Below are 18165 nucleotides of genomic sequence, written 5' to 3'. Positions count from 1 at the left end.
CCCAGCAAGTAGAGAGAATGTTGCGAGTGGGAACACTGTATGTTGGAAGCATGACTGGAAGGGGAAGAGAGGTAACAGACATGATGAGGAAGAGGAAGTTGGACATTTTATGTGTGCAAGAGACAAGGTGGAAGGGGGAAAAGGCAAAGGAACTGGGAGATGGGTGTAAATTGTTCTACTCTGGAGCAAATAAAGAGGGAAGAAATAGTGTCGGAATTGTGGTGTGTGGCAGAATGAAGGGCGAAGTACTGGAAGTGGGTAGGAGGAATAACAGAATTATGTGAATGAAATTGGGTCTTGGAGAAGAGCAAGTGATCATATTACATATATACGCCCTGCAAGTTGGCTGTACTGCAGAGGAGAAAGATGAGTTCTGGAACATGTTAGATGAAGAAATGAGGGCACTGGAAGAAAACGATATGGTGATTTCGGTGGAGACTTGAATGAACACATAGGGAGATAGAATAGAGTCTGTGAAAGGGTGCATGGTGGCCATGGAGGCAGGAATGATGAACCAAGAAGGAGAGAGAGGATTGTGGACTTTGCAGCAGCGTTTGATCCTGCAATTATGAAGTCGTTTTTCTACAATTCAAGAGGAAAGAACATTTAATAACATTTAGAAGTGGTAACAACAGTTCACAAATTGACTACATTTTGACTATAAGAAAACATCTTAAGGTTGTGACAAATTGTAAGGTAATCCCAACAGATCAAGTGTCACAGCAACACCGACTGCTGTGCGCAGACTTTAAAATAAGATCAAAGATAAGAACCTCTGGAAGCCATGGGGTGAAGACAATTAAGTGGTTTCACTTAAAAGAAGAGAGTGTGAGGAATCGTTTTAGGGAGAGGGTGTTAGAGAGGATTTTGGATGGACCAGAAAGTGTACAAGATTGGTGGAAACATAATTCAAAAGCAATTCTGAGCTGTGCAAGCTGGAAGAGAGAGGTATGAGACTGAGTAGAAGTAAGACAGAGTATATGTGTTGCTTGGTGAGACATCTGGAAAGATTAGGGAGCAGAAGGTGGGTTGGCTGTGGAATGATAATGTGCAAGAAGCAGTGACAGCTAAGAGGAAGGCAAAGCAGAAGCGGGATGAGTCAGGAGTGGAAGAGGACAGAGAGGTGTATACAGAGAGAAAGCAAGAAGCCAAGAGAGTTGTGGCATAGGCGAAGGCCATGGCATAATCAAGATCTGTATGATCAATTAGAAACAAAGGAAGAACAGAAAAATTTACCATCTAGCAAAATGTAGAAATAAAGCAGCAAAGGACATCTTACATGTGAGGCTGATCAAAGATGCTGAAGGAAGAGTATTATGGAAGGATGTGGATTATAAGAAACAGATGGAGAATATACTTTGAAGGACTTTTGAATGAGGAAAATGCAAGGTCTTACAGAGAAGATGGGCAGCCTTCTGAGGGGGATGGTGCAGAACATCAGCAGAGTGGAAGTGAAGGAGGCCATGAAGTGAATGGAAAATCGGTCGGCGCTGACTGGATTCCAGTGGAGGCTTGGAAGGGACAGAAGTGGAAGAAGATGGAGGGGGCTGAGAAGGAAGTGGGATGCAGGATACAAGCAGGTTGGAGGGAGATGGCTGGAGTGCTATGCAATAAGAGGGTGCCAATCCATCTGTAAGGCAAAATCTATAGGACAGTAGTGAGACCAGCTATGACGTATGCTATGGTAAACTGTGGCCCTGAGGGAAAATAACATCAGCAGGATGGAGGTAGCGGAGATGAGAATGCTTAGGTGAATGTGCGGTGTGACCAGAAAGGATCGTCTGAGAAATGACTATGTGAGGGGAACGGTGAAAGGTATGAACTTAGGAGTGAAGATACAGGAGGAAAGGTTGAGATGGTTTGGTCATGTGATGAGGAGGGAGGCCGAATATGTGTGAAGAAAGGTCATGCAGGTGGATGTGCAAGGGAGGAGGAAGCGTGGGTGGCCAAAGAAGAGATGGAGAGAGCTGGTGGAAGAGGACTTGAGGATGAAGAACTTGGATGTGGTTACAGCCCAAGACAGGAGGATGTGGAGGAGACTCATCAGAAATAGCGACCCCTCTTAAGCAGGACAAGCTGCAGAAGAAGAAGGAGATATGCAGTGTCCTCTGTGTGTGGAGGACTTTACTATAGTTTGCCATTCTTTCAATATGGAGTCATGAGGCGTGGTAGCAAGCCATAGCAACTAGGCACTTGCAAATGGATTCACATTTTCACTGCATTTGCATGTGTATTTTTGCTGCAGGCAGTCTTTATCCATTTAAATCTAAGGCCAGCAAATTTCCTATTAAAACAAAGTTTTTGAGACTCGTAAAGAGTTTTAAAAAATATATAAATAAATAAATAAAATACATTCAAGGCTAAATTCGACTTAATAGGGTGGTTAATCCTTATTCCCATAGTGTTCTATTGTGTGTGTTCTTCTGGCCTGTTTGCCAGTTTTGAGAAGTGAAAAGGTTTCCTGGAGGGAAAACCCTTCACCCCATATGAGACCAGCTAACTCGCCATTTGATTGAAAACACCTGAGAAAGGTTCCTGCCATCATAGATGGGATTCTAAAAGTCTTTCCAACCAAAGGGCTTGTCTAAACCAACTGAGCTGTGGAGACTCAAACTTTGATTATCCCCTTTTTTGGTCACAGATAAGTGCAGTCTATTTTAGGTTTTTGTAATTTTTGGTTTGTGGTATCATATTCTTTTTTTCTGTTCAACATTCATTTCCAGTTTGTCCATCTGGTTTCTACTTATGTGATACTTCGGGTAATAGGTGAGACCTCTGATTTGAACGGAGCAAGTCTGATGGCAGGAGCTGTCTGTTGCTTTCAGACAGGGCATTGCAATATTCAACATTTTCTCTGAATGTTGCATCAGTTGTTCTGCTGAAGCTTGGTCATCATTTTCCTGTTTTTTAAAAACAGACCACATGCAGCTGGGGTTGACATTTGGTTAGGGGAAGCTTTATTTTGCACTTCACTAATCCTTATAACCCTTGAACAAATGTCCAGATTTAAAATGATTTCTGTGGATTAGGTGTGTCTCTGATCAAAATATTCTATGATGCATGTTAGCTCCATGCTGAACAAGATCAAACTTATAAGATTTCTGGTTACAAATGTAGTATTGACATTCCTGAAGTCTCTTCTCACTAAAACGTCAGGTTTATCCTAAGAATGGACTCTCAAGTATTCCTTAATGGAACAGTTACACATTCTAGATTAAAAGTTTGTTTTTCTCTTGCTCTCTATTGAATACAAAAACTATCAAAAAATCCAGCTGTTGACAAAAAAGATAATTAATATCTCTGGAGATCCTCTTTTTAATATTGCAACTGTTGTTCTCATCTCCAAGGGATATGATTTTGCTATTATTATTATTACTTGACAGTTCCAAGAAGTCTAAGGACTCATCATGGAGGATACACTACTCCACTACACTTACTCCCTTCCCTATTTGGTCCTCCAACTGCACTACTACCATCAACACACAATGCCATCTAATGCCCACCACCACTATTCTTAAAAAGATTTCTTTGATTTCTTGCATTACATTGAGTACACTCCTTTCTCTCTCTCAAGAGAAGATGCCAGTAAAATTCATTTGGAAGTTGCATCAATATTATTTAAAGTGAAACTTCCACATCATTACTTTTCTGCTGCTACTACTGAATTTAAGTCTCTACATTCCTTGGGATACAACAGCAATTTGTCTATCTTTAAGTGGACAAAGGAAGAGGAACAGTTATGAAGTCATAGTAGTTATAAATACCTCTGATTACAGTGGGAAAGTTGCCTTTGCCCACAAAGAGATCGGCCACAGTACTACTAAAAGCTTAATCACAGAACTGAATTCATTATGGAATGAAGTCATCAGCTGAAAAGTAATATAATACAGTATAAATATTATGCAAAAATAGAAAAAGTTTTTTACAAACGTTTTAATTTGACTGTCTGACTTTTTCTTTGGATATTATCAACGAATGATTGTTTCTTTTCTTCATAAATCTCTCCATAACAGGCTAATGTGTCATCTATTTCTCTTTGGACTTTTAAGAACCTAGAGGTATTAGAATTCATGTAAACACTAAATACTAAACACTTTCCACAGTTTCACTTTCAACGTGTGTGGAAAGTGAGACTGAGGAAAGTACACATGCACCATGCAAACTGTCTGTCTTGGGGAAGACTTTAGAGGGATTGCAGATAACATCAGATAGGTTAAGTAAAGGATTAAGTAAAATTTTTATAATTCACCATATTTCTAGTTCTTTCATGATAATTTGTGAAAGTCTGAATTTATGCAAGTCAGGGACTGCCTGTACCCTGATTTCTTGCCTGTCTAACACCCAGTTGGTTATGCTGCTATTAACTTCCTCTTCTGCATATGAAAGAAAACTGCTATCAAAACTGTGTGATTTATACAGACTTCTTGAGTTCTTTACAGGCCATCTTCCTTCTTGTGTGCAATCCAATTCCGTTTTTTTTGTCGTGTTCTGCAATTATTGTATCAAATTAAGCCCTTTAGTTTGATGTTCAATTCTGCTAAATTCCCAGCCACAATTGAATCAAGGAAAATGAGATTGCAGATGCATCCACAAGGTCAGTTTGTACTTTCTCTACTTACTGTTTGTCAGTCCCCTGAGGTCTTTCAACATCAGGATTGCCTTCAAATTACACGACACATGTTCCTGTGGACTGAATTATATAGGCCAAACATCAAGAAGCCTAGAAATCCGAAAAAAAAAGAACATATAGGGGATGTCAACAACAGAACAGATACCTCAGGATTAGCCTATCATTTCTGGATTTCGAACCACTCCATCGATTGGGATAACAGCTCCATGCCTTACATTGAAGAAGATTTCAGATGTAGGAACTTTAAAGAAGCTGCAATAGTACTCTGGTCAGGAGATAATCTAAACAGAAATCAAGGCATGATACTGAAAGACATTTGGAAAAGCTTCATCAATTCACTAAGCTTAGCGGAATTTAATTTTGCAGAAAACTATAAAACGCGATCAACAAACAATGACTAAGACTCCATGCTCTTGATGTTATGAGTCATTTCAGTTTTAATTAATTTAACTGTTGTTACTCCATTCTTCTTTTTTACCAGTAAATGTTAGTGTACCTATTTTCTTGTCCTGAAGAAGCCAGGCAGAATTAGCTGGCAAAACTTGTCGACAACTGTATATTTATGAATAACTGTGGTCTACTAATAAATCCAAAAGCAAAATATCTCATACTAAGAACAAAGTTAATTATTTGAGAATGCAACTAACATGTAATGAAACTAACCCATACATGGTACTAACATATTATAGGTTGATCAACTTGTGTCTTGTGTATGGGCCCAACAACATAGTTAAAAAATAAATTTTACCCTATATTTATAGACTTCTTCAGTCATCCTATCATGTTTCTAGTCTACTCGGACACTCTCTATATTTCAATCAAATAATAATAATACAGACACACTAACCTGAAAATGCAGTTAACTGACATAATGGACTATGATTATAGAATTATACAATCTGACAGAGCATTAATTATGTATTATGTTCATACGAAGCTGAGTTACTTTTCCATCACATTATTGAGCCTAACATGTTAATGTGCATGGGATTTTTAATACATCAAAAAATAAATAAAAATGACACTTGGTTCAGTTTTTTTCTCGCTGTAAATAGCAGCTGTAATTGAATTTTCAAACTTACAGCATTTAAAAGGAGAGTAATAAAACTAGAATTAAGCTAAATTTCAGTAAACTATATACATAAAAAATAACTTTCATAATAATAAAAAAATAAGAAACTGTATACATCTTAATATTGATGAAACAAACAACATACCGACAAGTGTATAATAAGGATTTTGTCATCAAGATTATCAAATTCCTGACATGTAACCTCATTTGATGTACAGGATAATATGATTGTGCTACATGAAAATATTTCATTATTACTAACTTCATCATCATCAAATTCCTGATATATACCCTCAAGGGGTGTACAGGATATGATAGCACTACATGAAAAATTTACATCATTACTAACTTCCTATCTACAATTTTCCACCAAATCAGTTTGTTGCCTGTCAAGATTCCAACATTATCAGATCTTATATTTCTATCATCTAAGGCACTTTGTACAATATCAATCCACCTATATCTTGGTCTTCCTCTGGGTCTTTTTCCTACCATTAGCTCTGCTAATGCATTATTGGATGCTGTCAATGTCAAGTTCTTTCCTAATATGCTTATTTTTAATTTGATATTGATGCCTCTTCATGCTCCTAATCTTTCTCAGGACTCTTATATCAGCTATCTCTAGTCTTTGGTCAATTGTTTTACTTCTGACCCAGCTCTCAGATCCGTAAGTTAAAATTGGTTTGAACACTGTATTTATGTAGCTAATTTAGTGTTTTGACTAATTTCTCTCTTATTCCATATAAATTTATTCAGTTGACTTCCTACCATACCAGATTTGTTGATTCTGTTGTATATTTTTATATTTAATTTACCATCTTCACTAAAAATTGTGCCTAAGTTGCTGAAATGTTTTACTTCTCCATTCAAAATACAGTTGATATTTACAGTGCTTCTGCCTATTTTCATTCTCTTTGTCTTGGTACTACTGACCTTCATACCATATCTATTACAACAGTTATTCAATTCAGTCAGAGAATCTTGCAGACTTGATTTATTTAGAAGTATAACATCATCCGCATAAAGCAAGGAGCTGACATTAACATCTCCAATTTTGATATCATGTTTAATACCACTTTCCTTCATAATGTATGTGATCCATATAGATAATGTACATCCTTGTCTGACACCAGATTTAACATTAAAACCATCTTCTTGTACTTCCTTCAATTCTGACTGCTGACTTATAACTCAAAGACTAAGTATTGCTTTATATTATAATGCCCTGTTGACACCATATAACTGTAGCATTTTGAATAGCTTTTCTCTCTTTGCAACTTGTCATATGCCTTTTCCAGATTTACAAAACTTAAATACAGATCTTTGTTATATTCCCATGATTTCTCAATGATTTGTCATAAAGTGAAAATCTGATCCTGATAGCCTCTGTTTGGCCTGAATCCAGCTTGTTCTTCACCCAGCTTTTCTTCCACAATCCTTCTCACCCATTTCTCAAGTATACTTGCATATATCTTACCAGGAACACTCAGTAGAGAAATACCTCTGTAATTCTCACATTCAGTTTTATTTCCCTTTATATATATGGATACTATGAGCGCTCTCCTCTAATCATCCAGTATTCATCCTTTGTCCAGGCCTTCTGAACTATGCAGTGCAGCCACAGTAAGACTTTTATACCTCAATACTCGAACATTTCTGGTCGAATATCACTTACTATTGCTGCCTTTCCACATTTCATGCTTTTCATAGCTTTTTTTCTTCAGGTATGAATATGTATACCTGACTGCATGCCTGTTGAGTGTTTTTTACCACTGTGCTGTCATCACTGCTTGTTTCATATAGGATTTTTTTGAAGTAATTACTCAATACTTCAAGGATATCTATTTCTCCCATTTTCATGTCACCTTTATCATCTCTAATTCCTTTTACAGCACTCTTTCCTCCATTTCTGAGCTTCTTCAACAACCTCCAGAATATCTTGCCACCTATGTTCTTACCAAAGTCATCCCAAGATTTTTGTTTAGCCAATTTTACAGAGTGTTTAGCTTTCTTACATGTCTCTGTATTCTCTAACAGCACAAGCTGACTTATTTGCCAGGAACTTTTGATATGCTTTCTTCTTTTCCTTCACTGCCTCTTTAACTTCCTGTGTCCACCATGGAGTTCTGATTCTTCTATCCTTACATACAACCTCACCACATGCCTCTGACTGAATCAATCAGGGTTTTCTTCAAGGCTTGCCACTGAGTCTCCAAGGTTTAGTTACTATTCTCAAACTCTTCATTTTTTCTTCAATAATCTTTGTGTATTTTAGTCTACAGTTCACATCTGAGAGCTGCTCAACTTTCATTCGCTTTAAAACTTTCTTACATGTTTCTCTTTTCAATATGAAATTCAATTTTATACTACTCAAGACTAAATAGTGATCACTTCCAATTTCAAATCCTCTGTACACTCTGGTGTCCTGCACCAGGGAGAAAACATCACTATCAACAATAACATAGTCAATGAGACTTTTCTTATTCCTTGCCTCTTCTCTCCATGTGAAATTGTGCACATTTTTATTTTGCAACATGGTATTAGCAATAACCATTCCATGTTCTGAGCAGAAATCCAACAGGTATTTTCCATTATTATTAGCTTTGCTCTTTTCTCCAAATTTTCCCAAAATATTTTTGTATGTTTGACAATCATTTCCTACTCTGATATTTTGATCCCCAACAAGGACCAACTTTTCCTTTTCCATTGTGTCAATTGCTTTTTCTAAAGCCTCAAAAACTTCCTCCATTTCTACCTTAGTAGAACCTTCTGTGGGACCTTAGGCACAAATAAGTCTCATTTTCCAGTTCCCCATTCTCATATGCCTGCCATTCAAGAAGATCAGCCTCGTATTTAGTGTTGAATACTATGGCTACTCCTTCTTTTCCTTGATTGTCATTACCTGAATATAACTATCACTATCAATAATGTAGTCATTAAGACTTTTCTGATTCCTTGCCTCTTTTCTCTCCATGTGAATTTGTGCACATTTTTATGTTGGAACATTGTGTTAGTAATAATTACTAACTTCGTATTGAAAATTTTTCTCCAAATTAGTCTGCTATCTGCTAAGATTCCAATATTGTTACATCATATATTCAGTCTCCTAATGCATCAATCTACTTGTGTCTTGGTCTATTTCCTTTCCCATCTGTTTGAGTGACCCTGAAGTTAGCCTTAACACATTCCTGAATGCTACAATATGAGCCTGCCATGGATACCCTCATGTTGTGGAGGCTTAATGGAGTAAAAACAGCATTGAGAAAAGATTAAAAATACTGTTTAATCTTTCACTTCCTATTTCAGTATTTCATCTCAGTTACAGAGACATACATTTTGGATTACAACATGAGACCTACAACACACATGCAATGTCAACAGAAAACTAAGTGAAACGCGTGGACAGAAGACTAGAGTCTTAACCAGATGGGTGCTGTCTGTTGACACCTATTGTTGGCCTTGAAGAGCATCCCTCCTAATTAGGACTTTAATCTTTTTATTCACATGTTTCACTTAATTTTGCATTGCCTCTGCATATGTATTACACTTATCATATTGTAAATCCTAAAGTTGTCTCTGTGATCTGAGATAAAATATTGGAAGAATTAAATTGTATTTTTAATCCTTTCTCAGTGTTATTTCACTCCATTAAGCTTCCAACATAGGGGCATCCATGGCAGGATCATATTAAAAGTGAAGATTTTTAGGAAGGAACTTGATATTAAGTGGCTGAAAGCTGTGCAGAGGTCATATGTCCTTATATTTTGGCTATTTCTTCTGATGTGTCTTGGACGTAGGGGATAATGATAGCATTACTAAGATCCTTCTGAAGAGAAGACTGGGGGGGGGTATTATTTTTTTAGTATATGAGAACTATTAGCCATTAGATAACAAGGTGTATATATGATTCAGTTTCCCTTCAAAAGAGGCCTCATAGGAGCATAGGGTATAGGCACTGTTGGTTAGTCTTTTATGATAACGTATTATTTAGAGGGATGGAGAAACAGTTTGTGATCTGCATGTGTGAGTGGGTTTTGTGTATACTGAAAAGGACAAGTTACCATTCGGTACACATGTTACCTAGGTGTCTAGGAAGGTGAAAACGAGGTAACAGAGAAAAGAGTGTAATGTTTCTTAGCCATGAAGCCAAATAAAACATCGTTGACATATCCAAATAGAAAGGAGGAGAGTGGCTGAATCAAGAACTTGTTTTTCAAAATCTTTCAAGAAAAAATTGGTGAGAGGGAGTGAGAACCCATATTGGTACCATCTTTCTGTTTGTAAATTGTGTGTATTTGTGTAAATTAGATATGCAGTCTGATACAATACTCTCAAGCAATTCCTGACCACTTGCTATGCATTACTGGCATTCTTTTCTTGTAGCTTCTGAAGCCTTGACACTGTTCCAAGATGACTCCTGAGTCTCTATAATCATCAGTCTTATAGTTAAACATAAACTCCTTCTTGATAGAGAATTCCACATGTTTGGCAAATTTTCAGAACAAGATTGCATGGTCCTCCCAATGACACAGAGTGTCATTGGGAGGACATATCCATAACCAACACAGACACAGAGTGTCTGTGTTGGTTATGGATATATCTTCTGATGCTATTATCAGATCCAATACGCTCAAATCTCTTGTCCCCTTCTATATCATGTTATTTCATGTAATTATCCCTTAACTGTATAAATCCCACTTCCACCTTGCCATGTCCCCTTTCCTCTCTCCAATCGATGTTCCCATAGTTAAAATCTCCCATAATAATTGTTAGGCCTGCACTCATTGTGCTAATCTGCTGATATATGACATCTACATCTTCCTGTGGACCCCCTGGTCTGTAGCAATACCCAAAAACATATTTACCTCTATCTCACACCTGACAGCCTCAAATGAACCATTTCCCCTAGACCTAAAATCCTCAAACTTCTAATTTTGTTGATTGTCGTTCAGAAAGCTAAATACTGTATGCTGCATCTATATTCATCCTGTCACGGATATTTCTCAAGATAACATTGATGACATCATATTTCAGTCATCATCCTCCCCTTTACTTTCAATTTAAATATTTGATTTAAATGAATGGACACAACACTGTGGGGTTGTGCTCATCAGAGCATATTGGAAGAAGCAACACTACTTTCTTATGCCTACACGAATATTCACTGCTGTTAACTTCACCTTCCCTTTTCCGACTCTTTAAATGGGAAACTGGAGAACCTATTTGAGAGACCTGCAATTGTTGTATGAGAATAGCTAACTCAATTACAGTTAAAGTCTTGGTAAAGAGTGCATCCTAGACAGAATTTGAACATATGTCTTTCCAACTAGATGGCATCGTCAAAGCTGACTGAGCAATGGAGGTTCAACCAAAGTTGTATTGTATTAAAAATTAAGAAAAAAAATTCCTTTCTAATTGATTTTTTTACTGTCCATCCATATGTAATAATGTGTGGTTGTCACTTAAATATATGGAGTAATTTTTATATACTGATTTTTCACCTCTTATTCTTAGATCCTCTAGCTACTCTTGCCAGTGCAGCTATTTCTTCTGCAAACAATATGACCTCTACAACTAAGTCAAGCACACTTCCTTTGCATGTAAAAATGGAATCAGCGGATGTAAAAGAAGAAGAACGTTCTTCGCCAGTAGAATCCACTGCAAACACAACTAATGGTTTAAAGTCTGAGGTTTCTGAAAGCAAACAGGTAAAACCAGAAGTTTTAAAAACAGTTTTTGTACAACGTAATAATAACAATAATATCTGTCCTAAAAAAATTAAAAGCCAAAAAAAAATTCATTTCTTTGTCAATTTACTACCACGCTGTGTTTAATTGTTGGGAGGAGTCAGTAAGTAGTCATTATAATAGATGTATGTAAACAGTTATTGTTTTTGACTAAAGTAACTTGACTTAAAATTACTAACTCTCCAACATGGCTTTTAGATGATGTCACCCCCAAGTTTATATGATCATTCTGAAATTATATCCATGAACCTCCTAATTTGATTACTAGTGAGTTTAATATCATGCTTATTGTATAATAGGAGCACGCTACTTAGCTATCCTCATTGGCTGGAATTAGTGATATGATTAAGGTATAGAAACTATGGAATGTTTGTGCTAATATAAATCAAAAGAAGTAAAAGCATAAAAAATGACCGATATTATATTTTTAATAAAAACAGCAACAGTTTACCTTGGGACTACATTGAAGGTAAAAAGATGTGATGTGTTTCCTTCATGGTTGCATGGTGATCAGCATTCATTATTAAAAATGATGGAAACAACTACCATGTTATAGTAGAACTTCAGTTTAATATTAACCAAAAATCAACATGTCAAGCAAAATGGATGGCCACCATCTATAATATTTTGTTCTAACTTATATGAATACTTATGGGATAGCATGTTACACTCTAACTTAATATATTTCTTAATGATTTGTAACTAAATACACAATAACAGGACTCTAGCTTTGTAGTAAAGTTTTTTTCCCCTCACCGGAGGTCAGGCCAGTAGTTTTAACAGTTGATCAAATTACTATAACTTTAGGTGTATTATATACACCTTGATATGAAGGTCGAAACGTCAAGTGATTACTTTGGCTTATATTAAACTGAAGTTTTACTGTAACACAGTAGTTGGTTTTATAATTTTTAATAATGAATGTGATGTATTCTTCTGTCGTCATCAGCTTAACTAATAGTACATGCCATAGATCGAATAATCGAATAGTAGCCAAATATAAAAATAACAAGCATATAACACATAAAACCCAAAAAGACACTTGAAACAACTAATATACATGGAACCATATATTAGTTATTTTAATCATTCCTGTAAAAAATAGGTGCTTAAGGGTCAAAGCTGTATATCTGAGAGGAGACCTCCACATAGCCTTTAAAGGAATGTGGAGAACCGGACAGGGCTTCTGACCTAATGTCCCATCCTCACCTTATTCTCACTTTATTATTGGCTGAAAACTTAGGCATGATTTTGATATTAATTAACTGCCAGTTTTCTGTTAATACATAGGGATAATGGATGTTTATTGCTTTGGTGTTAGTTCTAATGGCTATAGTTTCAAAAATGCACACTTTTGTTTTTATTGTTTTGGAAATCTAAATTCATTCTCAGTCTGCATTGTTTGTTTTAGTTCCAAAACGTGAGGTGGAATTTCAGTTTTTTGTTCTTGCAAGATTTTTAGTGTGGATCTTTTTATTTTTTGTTATTGTTTACCTTGGTGATCTGGAATAGGGATATTGCAGTCTCTGAAATATTCTTCTTAAGTGGGACCATAGCGACAATGGTCAAACCTACATAGAGGAAATCACAGTTTGGTTGCCATGGGAAACTGTACATTCAAATCAAATGATTTTGATTTGAATATCAACATCATGATATTCAAATATTTCTTTATTAGTATGAATCTTTATTGGTTTTAAAAGAGTAACTAATTTCTAGTATGTACTAATTTATAATCAATATCTTTATATATATATTTATATGCTTTGTGTATATTTTGTATGTAAGGCAACTTGAATATTTTTCATGATAAGAAAATAACTTTGGTTTGAGGAGTAGTAACATGAGTCGTCCTGTCTGTGGTGTCAGCGAAGTTGTTTTAGATATTCAAAGTTTATGTTACTAAATTTCATAATTTCATTGTTCAGATTTCTGTGGGTGGTTCATGGAACATTTATATACAACTATAAATTGTGACAGTATAACTGATTTTTTGATGGAGTATGAATGATATGAGTTAAAATATAAATACAGCTTCCTTAATGATATCCCCACCTTGACACAGTAAGAAAGCTTGCACGCACCAGTGACCTCAAGAGCTATGCTACTGGTAGGGCCTCCCTACATAGCTGGATAAGTCAAGAGGTGGGTTCCAGACTAAGAGAGAGAGAGATACTCTGGTCCTTCAAGTTGGAGATTTTATGTAAGGCTGGTTAGCTTACCAAGTAAAAAATCCTTATTACTCAGGTGCTTCAACTGGAAAATTCATTGGACAGAAACAGTGGATTATGACCAGGAAGGTAAAAGATTAGGAATATCAGACTTAAAAATAACCATGTGGAATGTAAGAAGTATAACAACAAAGGAATTAGAATTAGTAAAATAACTAAACACATTAATATAGCCATGATAAAAGAAATTAAAGATATTAATGGACTTCCTACGTCATATAGTGGAGTAGACCAACATATCAGAGCTTCTAGTGGAGTGGCCATTTTAATTGATAATAAATGGGAAAATAAAATACAAAAGTACAATTTTGTAAATGATCAAATTATAACAGTTAAAAACAAATAGAAGCTACTTTAATATCATAGGCATATATGCCCCTGAAGAAGGGATATATACTCCTAGGGAGGACCAGTGTATCTCTCTTAATCTGGTACCTATCTCTTGACTTGTCCAGTTTTATGAGGAACTACAAAAACAGTTAAGTAAATGTAATAAGAATGACCTAAATGTTTTTAATGCTTCTTGTGATAGGTTAAAGCTTAAGAGTGATTCACTTGTAAGCCACTAGAACCAGTATTCTTAATGTCTGTGATATGGATAGAACTAGTCACCAATGTTTCCGGCTGTACACTAGCAGAGGATGAACTTTTTGTTTTATTAAAAGGACATAATGTCCTTTTAAAAAGGGGAGGAAAATTGAGATAGGAAGTTAGTAATGATGTAAATTTTTCATGTAGTACTATCATATCCTGTACAACCCTTGAGGGTATATATAAGGAATTTGATGATAATGATGTTGGTTGTCTTTCAATAGAGCTCTTCATTTGTGATTTTCTGGACACATCCTATTCTTAGAGTCTTCCTGTAACAAGTTCTTTCAAATGCCAAAATTCTTTTTCTTGATTACTTATTTATTACCCATGTTTCACATCCATACAGTACACTGCTGAAGATGCATGCTCCAGTGCTCTTAGTTTTGTTTGCAGGCTGATCACTTTTCCAGATGTTATCTATGGCTTTCAGATTTGTTCTTCCCTTTGCAATCCTGATCTTTATTTCTTTTTTACAGTCCAAATCATATGTTATTTTACTTCCCAAATATGTGACTTGTTCTATATCAATTCGATCCACTTGTATCTTTTGTTTCATTTTCTTCACATCAAGTATCATTGTCTTTGTTTTTTCCAAGTTCATAATAAGCCTAAATCTCTTCCCTTCCTCATTTAACAGATTCAGTGTTTTTTGTAGTTCTCTTTCGTCTTCTTCAATAATAAAAGTGTCATCTGCAAATCTTAGATCTTTAATTCTCATCCCATGTACTGATATTTTTTTTTGCATCTTCCTTCATTTTATCCATTGTCCTTTCTAAATGTGCAATGAAAATGCTTGGTGATATTGGGTCCCGCTGTCTAGTACCTTTGCTTGTTCTAAACCATTTCCCCAAATGATCACCTATTCTAACTGCTGCAACTGCATTCTTATACACATCTTTTAATATAGCTATTAGTTTTCTATCAATTCCATAGGATTCTAGCACTGCTAATGTCACTTTCTGGTCGATACTGTCGAATGCCATCTGAAAATCACCAAAGCAAGTATATATGTTTTTGTTTTTTCTCCTACCTTTCTCTGTTATTAACCGCATTTCAAAATCTGTTGAATTGTAGTTATATCTTTCTTAAATCCTGTTTGCTCATCAGCAAGGTATGCTTCCAATTGTGTTCTCAATCTTTCTGTCAGTATCATCATCATCATCATCTTACCAAGGTGACTTGTCAAAGCAATTGTTCTATAATTTTTACATTCTAGCTTATTTCCTTTCTTGTACAATGTCACTAATATTGATTTCACCCACACTCCTCTGGCAATTTTCCTTCTTTCCATACCATATTACATAGTTGGTGCATTTCTATAGCCATACTTTTGCCACCATATTTAATCATATCTCCAATGATGTTATCATTACCAGGACTCTTGTTGTGTTTTAGCCATCCTATTGCTTTTTCTACCTCTCATCTTAAAATGTCCATATCATACTCATTACCTTGTGGTGGTGATATCTGCTTTGATTCTTCAATCAGTTTCCCAACACTGGCTAAATCTAGTTTTTCTTCATATAACTCATTACAGTATCTTATCCACTACTGTACCATTTTATCTTTATTCTTCAATACTTTGCCTTTTTCATCTTTAATTGTGGTCTGTTTTGGTTGCTACCATTTTATTAATGGCTCTAATAATTTTGTACACCTCCCTAGTTTTATGCTCTCTATAGTGCTGTTCTATATTATTGCATTGGGCTTCTAACCATTTCATCTTATCTATTATGACTGCTTTTTTTTTTCACCTCATTACACTTTCTTCTATATTGCTCCTCTATTTCTTCTGATGTATTCTTTCTTATCTTCAACATTCTCTTCTCCTGCACTAACTTTACTGTATCTTGTCTAATCTGCATCTCTGTTGCCTTTATTGCTACTCCTTTCACCCTTAGATTCGAATTTTTTTCTTTATCCACATTTTTAAGTTTCTCTTCTAATACTTCTGTACCTTCTTCCTATTTCTGCTTCACTTATTCTTGCTGTATCCCTTCATTTCTGATGATGGGGTTTATATTTTCTTTTTAATTTCAACTTGATGTTTGCAATCACTAAACTATGATCCGAATCTATATCCGCTCCTCAAAAATTTTGACACTGCTGTACTGATGTTTTCCATCTTCTTTTAATCATAATCACATTGATCATGGTCTTGGTTTTCCCATCATTTGATCGCCACTTCCATTTTCTACATTCCTTTTGCTGGAATCTTGTGTTACAGATCATCATCTCGTGGTCCACAGCAAATTCTAACATCTTTTCACCTCTTTCATTTCTTTCTCCAAAACCATATTTTCCTATGACACTTTCCCAAACATCATTATCTCTTCTGACTTTGGCATTCCAATCTCCTTCAATAATTAGCACATCTTGCTTTGGTATTGTTTCTATTGTCACTGTCAGATCTTTGTAAAATAAGTCAATATCCTCATCTGTGCTGTCAGATGTGGGTGCATATATCTGGATTGTTGATATATTAAATGGTTTTGCTTGAAATCTTGCTACTATGATTCATTCATTAACTGGTTTGTAGCCTAACTTTTTTTAGCGATGAAGCGATATCACACCGATATCGCTTCATTTCTTCACGAAGTAATTCTAGTTTTCCTGACATCCAAAGTGTCCATACATTCCATGTTCCTACTGACAATAGTTCTGTTAGTTTCAGTTTCTGTTTTCTTTTGGTATCCCACTTTTCGATCCAATCTCAATCACTCGATTGGTATCGCAGACCTTGTTCATCTGGGTGACATCCGAGCCGGCATGTTTTAACTGTAGATCATGTACGCATAGGCATCAGATAACAGTTGTGTTTTTTTTTTTGGTCAGAGCATCGACACTCATCTGACTGAACCTCCTCCTCTATCCAGGCTTGGGATTGGCATGAGACCCTTAAGGATCCCATGGTGGAGTTGATTTTGTAATACATTCTGCTTATTTCTCCTTTAAAAACAAGTTATATCAACAAATCGAAGGAACAGCAATGGGCAGTCCTATTTCTTCTGCTGTTGCAAAGTTCTTCATGGAACACTTTAAACAACTTATTTTTGATAACATTTCTTCTAGACCTACTCACTTGGTTCAGATATATGGATGATATTTTTGCAATATGGAATGGCTCTTCCTCTAAGATATAGCAGTTTCTTTCTAAATTAAATGCACTTCATTCCAGGATCCAATTCATCCCAAAGAAGAAGTAAATAAACAGTTAGTCTTTTTAGATCTTTCAATTCTTCATCAACCAGATGGTAGCCTAAATTTTTCAGTTTTTCAGAAGAAGACTTATACAGGCTGTTATAATCCATGCTGAATCTCATCACCATCCCAGTCAAAAGACAGGAACTATTAAAACATTAGTTCATCAGGACCATTCCTTATGTTCTTCAGAAGAACTGCTACAGAAAGAATTACATGTTAATTCCACCTTTCTATCTAATAGTTTTAAGGATTCTTTCATCAAAAGAACTCTTAACAGTTATGGTATCTCTACCTCTTCAAATACAGAAGAAATAACTCGCATTCTTATCCCTTATGTGCAATGCATTTGTGAACGCATAGCAAAAGTTGTAAAACCACTGAATGTTTTTGTTGTCTTTTTCCCCCATCAGAAAAATTGCCACCTTTTGTGCTTCTCCTAAGGACAAGGAGAAGCTTCCACCTCTCAATTATGCAGATTCCTTGCTCTTGTGGGTTATCTTATTTCGGACAAACAGGAAGATCTGCCTTTTATTCAGCTAGAAGAAGGAGGATCTGTTGGCTTTTCCTGCAAGGACCAAGTCTTATGTTAAATATGTTGACCCTGAACATTCTGGACTTGCAGAGCGTGCTATCAATACTAGATATAGAGTTCATTGGAACAAGACAGAAGTTCTTCATAAAAGTCAG

The 18165-nt window shown here is 35.7% G+C and overlaps 1 protein-coding gene across 2 annotated transcripts in view; it reads left to right on the top strand.

Moving 5' to 3' along the window:
- Positions 1 to 18165, top strand: part of Hcf (Host cell factor) — a 502792-nt gene that overhangs the window by 382225 nt on the left and 102402 nt on the right. For both annotated transcript variants that reach the window (XM_090390794.1, XM_090390792.1), the window contains exon 23: positions 11217 to 11410. In XM_090390794.1, coding sequence (XP_090246920.1) covers positions 11217 to 11410 — 194 coding nt within the window. The remainder of the gene's footprint in view (positions 1 to 11216; positions 11411 to 18165) is intronic.

The sequence above is a fragment of the Typopeltis vanoorti genome, chromosome 3, assembly GCF_054136105.1.
Source record: "Typopeltis vanoorti isolate ZY-2024b chromosome 3, IOZ_Tvanoo_1.0, whole genome shotgun sequence".
NCBI lineage: Eukaryota > Metazoa > Arthropoda > Arachnida > Uropygi > Thelyphonidae > Typopeltis > Typopeltis vanoorti.
This window is presented reverse-complemented; position numbering and strand designations above follow the sequence as displayed.